Source organism: Impatiens glandulifera, chromosome 9 (assembly GCF_907164915.1).
Source record: "Impatiens glandulifera chromosome 9, dImpGla2.1, whole genome shotgun sequence".
NCBI lineage: Eukaryota > Viridiplantae > Streptophyta > Magnoliopsida > Ericales > Balsaminaceae > Impatiens > Impatiens glandulifera.
The window spans coordinates 22,575,141-22,584,664 of NC_061870.1; the positions used below are offsets into that span (position 1 = coordinate 22,575,141).

The 9,524-nt window shown below is 29.6% G+C and overlaps 2 protein-coding genes across 2 annotated transcripts; both read left to right on the top strand.

Annotated features, from left to right (window-relative positions):
• Positions 1-1,215: 1,215 nt before the first annotated feature.
• On the top strand, positions 1,216-3,638 carry LOC124914228 (probable lactoylglutathione lyase, chloroplastic). Its single transcript, XM_047454737.1, has 9 exons — positions 1,216-1,579; positions 1,814-2,006; positions 2,085-2,209; positions 2,300-2,364; positions 2,568-2,780; positions 2,872-2,919; positions 3,004-3,111; positions 3,182-3,322; positions 3,460-3,638. Exons 1-9 carry the CDS (start codon positions 1,438-1,440, stop codon positions 3,499-3,501), a joined length of 1,077 nt encoding a protein of 358 aa, XP_047310693.1. The 5' UTR covers positions 1,216-1,437; the 3' UTR covers positions 3,502-3,638.
• Positions 3,639-6,566: 2,928 nt separating this feature from the next.
• On the top strand, positions 6,567-8,461 carry LOC124915451 (probable RNA methyltransferase At5g51130). Its single transcript, XM_047456165.1, has 9 exons — positions 6,567-7,019; positions 7,107-7,221; positions 7,299-7,346; positions 7,441-7,612; positions 7,695-7,782; positions 7,887-7,952; positions 8,023-8,091; positions 8,172-8,365; positions 8,405-8,461. Exons 1-8 carry the CDS (start codon positions 6,798-6,800, stop codon positions 8,259-8,261), a joined length of 870 nt encoding a protein of 289 aa, XP_047312121.1. The 5' UTR covers positions 6,567-6,797; the 3' UTR covers positions 8,262-8,365; positions 8,405-8,461.
• The last annotated feature ends 1,063 nt before the right edge of the window (positions 8,462-9,524 follow it).

Consider the following 9,524-nt stretch of genomic DNA (forward strand, 5'->3'; position numbering starts at 1 on the left):
ATGCTCTTCGTATTGGAACTTCGTCGTCATTCTTGAGGATGAGGGCACTCCTCCTGCAGTCAAATGATCTGACAACATGTCGAGAGAATTCGATTGGGCATTTTGAGATTGCAAGTGAAAGCAGCCCTCCAAAGTCAATGTCATTGACGGCCTCTTTTTGTTCGTCTGACAGTTGTTGAACGAGATTGTAAAGGTCACTTGATGAAGTCCTTGTCATGAAAAGGTTTTGACTAAATTTTTGCCTTTTGAGGGGAGATTAACAATCTCTAGATTCAGCGGTAGTTGTGGCAAGTAGAACAAGATTCATGTCTTTCGGTGGCCTTTGAGATCCACTACACTACAAGAAAATAAACATAAAATTGTTGAGAAGAAAATTCAAGTTTTTAAAACAAAAAAAAGTTAAAATTACACGACTTTGTAAAAAAACGCTTCATAGGTACTGAATATTAAATTTTTGAAAAAAACTAAGTTTTTTTAACTGAAGAAGACGCTAAACATGAATTTTTTTTATAAAAAAATCTAAGTTATTCTAACTGAAAAAGGCATTGAACATTGAGTTCTTAGACGCTGAACTTGAAAAAAAAAATTGAAAAAAATGGTTTTTTTAACTGAAAAAATCGCCGAAGAAAAAAAACTATGTTTTTTTAACTGAAAAATGCGCTCAAAATGAAAAAAATACAAAACATGGTTTTACAAGGTCATGTTTTTACACGAACATGGTCTTCAAATACATATTAATCTAAATATTATCAACATCAGCAGCATCTACTATCATCTAACAACTAAACCTACAACAAAAATAATAAAAACCTAGAAATTACCTTTCTGTGTTTGACGTTTGAAAGCGATTTCAAAAAGTTTGATTTGTTCTTGAAAAGTTAAAGAACATAACAACAAGATAAAGATGATAAAATGAGAAAAAATGAACAAAAATAAGATTTCGAGTCTAACAAAAACTAAAGTTTCGAGTATAAACATAAAATAGGGTTTCTAATGTTTGTTGCGCCTACTTACCATTTCAAATGTAGAAGGAAATCGCCGCCGAAGAAGAAAGTTGTCAATCACTCTTCTATTTTTTTGATTGACGACGAGAAGATTTTTTTTTTCTCTCTTACCCCGTATCATTTCTCATCTATGAAATAATAAAATTTAAGTTGTATGAATTTTTTTTTCTTGAAAAGAAATAAACTGAACAAACTAAACAATGGGATAATAGCAAAAAGAAACCGACAGAAATATCTGTCGATTCTCGTCCGTCCGTAGCACAATTCGGCAAGAAGAATGAACCAATCTCACATGATCAGATGCCTCTTGGCTCTCATCACTCCATAGCCATAGAGGAGAGATTACAATCAGATTCTATACGACACGAATACAGAATTCAAACCCGGTCGATTTTTGCACTTTCCTTATCCAGAGAGGTGAAGGACCAATCAGATGCTCAGAATTATTCCCATGGCGTCCTTCGTTCGTCCTTCCCTATCTACATCCACCCTTTCTTCTTCTTCCTCCGCCGTCCCTCGTCTCGCCTCTCACAACGACTCCCGGAGGAAGATCACCTTTTTCCATCTTGCCACTGGTAAGTAAGCCCTGTTATCATTTCATATTAATTGATTATTTTCCAGACCTATTACAACGCAATCTTCCTTTACGCCTTCATATCATATCAATGTCTTTTAATTGTTTGCAAATCTGTATTCCTAAGCATATGAGAATCATTGCCATGACTAGGTTTTGGTAGATTAATTAAGTTAACAAAACTGTAGCATTGTGAATCAAAGAAGCAAAAAACTTATACTGATTATTCATCCAGTGAGTCCACAAACACAGTTATCAACCCTAAAATCTTCTAAGTTTTCGAGAGGAGTGGAAGTGACAATTGCAGCTCGAGCTACTGGAAATGTTGCTCAAGAGACCGAAGAAGATACATTGGATTGGATACAACAAGACAAGAGGAGAATGCTTCATGTCGTTTATCGTGTTGGAGACATGGACAGGACAATAAAGTATGCAGCTTTCTTTAGTACACACTGTTTCCTATTCCATGGACTTGTTGAATTTAATCTTGAGGAAACTGACTGCAGATTCTATACTGAGTGTTTGGGGATGAAGCTGTTGAGAAAGCGTGATATACCTGAGGAGAGATACACAAATGCTTTTCTAGGATATGGTCCTGAAGATTCTCACTTTGTCATAGAACTCACTTACAGTAAGCCAGCTAAACACTTTTTAATAGATAATAGTTTGCCAACCTCTACCCCAAACTGATTCGATGTTTCCATTTTGATGTCACCACCAGATTATGGAGTTGACAAGTATGATATTGGAGCTGGTTTTGGACATTTTGGTATTGCAGTTGAAGATGTAAGTTTCTTATTCTGTGAGACTCTCACACTGTAAAAAGTGGTTTTGATTTAAAAAGTGATTGAGCTTAATTAAGACCATCTTTTGGATTCATAATCATCTATACTTAATCATTCCATGGAACCTTGCTCTAGACTTGGTAGTAAATAATGCTGAATGATTATTGATTTTGGAATAAATGCCATTAATACTTGATTTCCTAGGTTACAAAAACAGTAGACCTCATAAAGGCAAAAGGTGGAAAAGTTACCAGGGAACCTGGTCCTGTCAAAGGTGGCAAAACTGTAATTGCATTCATTGAGGATCCTGATGGCTATAAATTTGAACTTCTCGAAAGGGGACCAACCCCGGAACCCTTATGCCAAGTAATGCTTCGCGTTGGTGATCTTCAACGGTCTATAGAGTTTTACAAGAAGGTGATGCCTTGAATTTAAGTAAATGAACAATAACCACTTCCTTCCCAAACAAAAATGAAATTTTACAAGTATTTTTTTAATTTTTTTGTAGGCACTTGGTATGGAGCTTCTCAGGTTACGGGATAATCCAGAATACAAGGTAATCAATTGTTCATACATCTTGGTATGAATAAATTGTTGATTTAAGAAAGTGAAATTAAGATCTTTTTTACCATGTGTTATTTATACTATAGCGATGTTAGGATATGGTCCAGAAGATAAAAGTGCTGTTATGGAGTTGACATATAATTATGGAGTGACTGAATATGATAAAGGAAATGCTTATGCACAGGTAAAAGAGATTCTTGTTAGCCTTCTTCCTTTTAGGCACAATGATTAACGATGCTTTGACATATTTCCAGATAGCAATAGGCACAGACGATGTTTATAAAACAGCAGAAGTAATTAAACGAAATGGTGGAAAGATAACTAGAGAGCCTGGTCCCTTACCGGGTATCAACACAAAGATCACAGCTTGCCTCGATCCTGATGGATGGAAACTGGTATATATACATTTAGTTGTCCTTCAAATTCTTCATTCATTTTGAAAACCACATTATAATTTCCTTGAGACACATAAGAATTGATAATGTTGTACCTTAAAACACTAATGCGTTTACTTTGTAATAAATTGATGCAGGTTTTTGTTGATAACATCGACTTTCTGAAGGAATTGGAGTAATTTAAGGCGTTGGCAAAGGTTAGACTTGATTTTGTAGATACATATATATGACTCCAATAATGGCCATTTATGGATGTAAACCCAAAAATACAAGACAAAACTAATGTGTTGTTTAATGGAATATTCTAATTTTTTTTTATCTGGGTTTATTTTTGGGCTGAACTATGGTGGTTGGTTATATATTGTATAATGAAACTCAATATATAATGAAATGTTGCTAGTCAGTTGGAAGAGCTATGCATTTTATTAAAACATGTAAACTTAATATCGATAGGGAAAGAATCGAGTTGCTTTCAAGTTGAGACAAAAAGACCATGATAACATCAAAATAATTTGGGATCTCCTTCAATTTTATTTTTGCAAAATGATGTGATTTGTTTCAAAATTTTGGTTTTTTGGTTGTTTTTATAAATAGGTAGAAAAAAAAGAAGATAAAATCCATAAATCTCACCATATTTTTTCCTCCTGATTTTGATATATGGCTAGCTGACTATAAAATATGGATTCATGTTCTAAATTGTTACGTACCCATATTTTAAACTTTTTTTCTACTTTTTACTCAGTTTATTTTAGGGTGGCTAGTATGATTATGATATATGGCCAACACTCTAAAATATCATGTTCTAAAGTTACTTAGCACATTTTAAACTTTTTTTTCTTGTTTTTTTATTTGAATTTATTTTTAGGGTGACTAGTCCAGGTCATGACCCATAAACATTAGCTTTTTTTTTTTTTTTTTTTTTTTTTTTTATGGCAGATAAGTTTTTTTTATCATCAATATCTTTTCATTCAACTAGTTACGTTAAAATAAATAAAAAATATTATTTCTTTTGTTCAAATGTTAAAAAAAAGTAAAATTTTTAATTCTAATAAATCGAAAAATTCTCATTCCGTAGTCATATTTTTTGAATTGAAGCGAACACGTGTGACATTAATCCTTTAAGACAATTGTATTCATAATTTTTTCTTTCGAAAACTCTTTAATTTTTTTTTTCTATATTGTCCACCACATAATGAGGAAAATTGGTTTTTAGTCGTTCCCAATGTTGTTACTATAACTCTATTCAATCTATTTGACAAATAAGTCGACGACATAGGTTGGTATATCTCATTGAAAATGAAAAAGGATTTTGCAAAAAAAAACTACACGATCTTGACAAGGTCGCAATAAAAAATAATATGATCAATGGATTTTTCACTCTTTAAACAAATATTGCATTTGTTAGTGAGATGAAATCTCTTCTTTTTCAGATTGTTGAATGTCAAGACTCTTTCATTGATAACTTCTCAACCAAAAAAACAATATTTTCTATCGATTTTTTTTTACACCTCTTTCCAAGGAAATGGGATGATGTTCTTTAGAGGGATGCATGATAAATGTAGATAGTTTTGAAATCGGAAGAGTCAGTCAGATAAAATTTGTCGTCGGTCTCTAGGTCAATCGAAACATGGGTAAGAGCATCCATGAGGAGAGTCTGTCTCCCCTACTCTTCGATGGAAAACGTCAATTTAAATGAATTCTCCAAACAATTTGATTAGATGTGAGATAAAAATAATCTATCATTTTATACTCTTTTTTATTAGAGATCTCAAAAAAGTCTTAAAAAGAGTTTGACAATTTTCCGTTGGGGTGCCACGGATCATTCTAGAAATCAATTTTCTTACCATACTCATATTGAAATGAGAAGGGGGTGAAGTTTCTCACATGTTTTAGTGATTCGGCCCAAAGGCTTCTACCCATAAACTTTTTTCAAAAAAGAGATCTCAATTTGTTATCTCGAAGTTTGTACTTGGCGATGATTATTTTCTTTTAGAGGGTTGCATTGTTGTTGAGAAATCTCTACCACCATTTACAGAGGAACGAAGTGTTGAAAATGGAGAAGTCCTTGATTCTGAGTCCGTCGTTAACAACGCCAAACTTCGTTGTGTTCCATCTCACCAAGTGAGTGATGATTTAAAAAAGTTGGAATTGTTCCAAAAAAATTTCTAATAAATGTGTCATTCTGATGATCACCATATAGGGATATGAAAGAGTGACATATCTACTGTAAAAAAAATGATGTTTGAAACTACTTTAATTCATGAATTGAATCAAATGAGTTAATATAGCTTAACCCCCACTTCAGTTTTAATTTGAGTGGTTCTAAATAGAGATGAGAACTGTATTTTAGTCGTTGTGTAGTGAAGTATATCTGTTCCCGAACTTGATTCGTCGAGTAGTTGATTCTCAACGGGTAAATAATAACCCGATTAAATAAGAATAAAATTGTAGATGATGAAACTTTTTATTAAAAAAAATAATAATTTTAAAATTAGTATTATCAAAATAAAAAAAATGGAAACATAGTTACCGTACAAACTTACCTATTTATCTTAGACAATTAGACAAGCAGAAGAAAATAGTTGAGTTTGAGTTTTTCACATTTTTACCCAAAACTTTTTGCACGTTTTCATTTTAAACTTTTTTTATTCTCAACCTCGAACCTAATTAAGTACATTCTCTCATTCATATTCTTGAGTACCATCGGTACACATTGTCGTCCTTTGTTTTAATTAGGAATCGAATTTGCTTACTTAATATGTTACACAAATTATTATTACTATTTTAAAAATATATATATATATATATATATATATATATATATATATATAAATGTTTCTTAGAAAAGACTCAAATTTTAAGAAAATTACCAACTAAAAAACTCATTTTTAAATTTAAAATACACTAAAAAAAAATTATATTAAACAATAATTCATTTTCAACTCAAAAATTATTTTCAAATTTAAAAAATATTTTCAAAAATAAATTTACATCAACTTTTTCAAAAATATATATAAATTTATCAATTTTTTAAATTAAAATAAAATAAATTATAAATTAATAATTTATACACGTACAAAAATAAAATAAATATAATTAAATTAACACAAATTAAATTAAAGAATATAAAAAAAAATAATCAAAATAAATATTAATAAATAAATACAAATTACACCATCAACAAAATCAAATAATTTGAAAATATGAAAAAAATAAATTAGGTTTAAACTTTCAAATATTTCCAATTACTTCCTTCCTATGCTCTCGATCCGTCTATCGATAAACCCTAAACCCTACAATCTTTCTTCATCAGCTTCTCTCTAGATAGGGGCACGCATACGTGAGAAAGTCGATGTTATAATCCAATAGATGGGAATCGACGAGTTTCAGTAAGCTTGGATTAAAGAACCCCCTAAATTAGGAACGCCAACGGAGAAGAAGAGAAAACAGATATATTTATACCCAACAAGACAAAATGGGAATCGACAAGAAGCGGAAGAAGATAACCCAAGAGCTAGAAACTCAAGAACCGATAACTTCTGATCCAGCTGAAAATATCGCAACCAACGAAAATCTTAAGAACGGGAATGAAGGGCCAGATACCCTGCATCCAAATAAGAAGAAGAAGGGTAAAGTGAAAGGGAAAGAGAAAGAAATTGCTATCTATGGGAATTATCGACATTACTACGGCTATCGAGTATGCACCTGTTGTCTTTTCCTTGAGTGTAATGATTGTCTTCTTCTTCTTTTTGCTGATTTCATTTGGGTTTCATTGCTTATATAGATTGGTCAAGGTTTAGATGAAGACCCTAGGATAAAGGTTATGAAGAAGGAATGGTTTGAAGGAAAGGATTGTCTGGACATTGGATGCAATGCTGGTTCAATTACTATTTCCATTGGTTAGTAAAAAAGAAGACTGAATTTTCATTACTTGTTAGTTGTTATTTGTTATCTAATCCTTATCAACTTTGTGCAGCAAGAAAATTCGATTGTCGTAGCATCCTTGGAATTGACATTGATGATGGTAAGTAATAATGTTTTCAATAACAACTACAAAGAATTCACAGTTTAAATATGGCATTGACATTGATAATGGTGGTGTTCTCTTTGCTTTGCAGCTCTTGTGAAAGATGCATTCTGGAATCTTAGAAGAATTGTGAATATGATTAAGCAAAAGAATGCAGCTACTACTACTACTAAAGATCTATTTGATATAGTCTCTTTTCAGAAAGAGAATTTTGTTCAAAGTGCTAAGTCACACGAGAACAAGAGCTATCATACCATTCTTTGGTAAATTTCAATATTTTCGCATGTATGTATCCTGTTTGTGTTTGACAGTAGTATTGAAATATTTGATCCTAAATTATTGCAGTTTGAGTGTGGCAAAATGGATACATTTAAATTGGGGTGATGAAGGACTGATAACATTATTCACGAAAGTCTGGAATCTTCTAGAACCGGTAGTTTTGTTGTTTCGTATCTTTAAATTTTGATTCAAAGTTTCGTTGTAAGAATTTTTGGTGATTGTAAACTTCTTTGTTGTGTCTTTGATAATGAAACACAGGGTGGTATCTTTATTTTGGAACCTCAGCCATGGTTATCATACTACAAAAACCGCCTTGTATCCAAGGTATTTGAATGTTTGCTTCTATCCTTGTTTGTTTGAACTTTTGATTCTAATTTATTCATGATTTCTGCAGACTACGCAATCTAATTATCATGGTATTAAGATTTGTCCAGAACAATTTCAGGAAATTCTCTTGGACAAGGTCAGTGATAATTTTGGGTCTGTGTTTGTTTCATTGATAAGTTTCATTGATCAGGTCCTATGTTATTATTATGACTGCAGATTGGATTTAGAACGGTTGAGAACATCAGTGCTGATTTACCAAGTAGCAAGTCTGGTTTTAACAGGCCAATTTTAGCATTCACCAAATAGATGCAGTTTTGCCATAGAACTTGGATATAAAGTAGCAAATTCGCCTTTGGCCTGCTTGAACCTGTTTTTGCGAACTCCATGGATCAACAGAAGCTTTTGTTTAGTTCGGTTTATACTTTGGATCAACAGAAGCTTTTGTTTAGTTCGGTTTATACTTTTATCTAAGTCGTGGAGGTTGGTTATTCATGAACTTTAGATTTGTGGGTTATGTTAGACCTTGTTCTATATAGTGGGTTAAATAATTTGTGGGTTATTTAAAAAGTTATGATTGATGTTGATTTTGAAGAATGAATTATTATTATTTTTTTGGTAAAAAAGTTAAATGATATTAATATATATATTTTTTTAAATAGTGGAATAAATGATATTTGATTACATTGTGATTATTCTAATAGATAATTCTTTTAATGTCCATCATTTTTTATTCAATTTTTTTCAATATACTTAATTTTCTATTTACTTTTTTAAAATATCTACTACTCTCTACATTTATTAATTAACTCTAAATTCATTAATTACACATTTCTCTGTATATATTTATTAATTATTTAATTTTATAAATATAAATATATATAATTAAAATTAATAATACTTAATTAAATATTTTAAAAAATAAAATATTATATATAAAAATAAAATAATTTAATAAATATTAAAATAAAATAAATTATATAAATATTAAATTAAAATATATTATATAAATGATTAAAATAACACCTATTTTATCTATACTTCATTTATAAATATAATATATAATAAAAATTAAGCTTATAATTTTTTAACTAATCATTTTTTTTTTTAAATTCTAGATATATTTTAAATTAAATAATTTAACTAAACTTTAAACTATAATAAAATAGTATACACTAAAATAAAATACATTATATAAATTAAAATAAAAAATATTTTATCTTTATAATTCAATTTTATTTTATATTTATGTATTTTATTTTAATGTTTATATAAGGTATATTTATTTGAATTATTTATTTTTATTTTTACTTTATTTTACAAATATAATATATAATTAAAATTAAACCTATAATTTTAAATTAACCAATTAAGAATCTATATATATTCTAAATTAAATATTATATACTAAAATAAAATATATTATATAAACGAAATAAAATAAAATATATATTTTATTTTTGTAATACAATTATATTCATAAAACTTTATTTTATCTTTATGTAATGTATATTTATTTAAATTATTTAATTTAGTATGTTTAGTTTTAATTATATATATTATATTTATAAA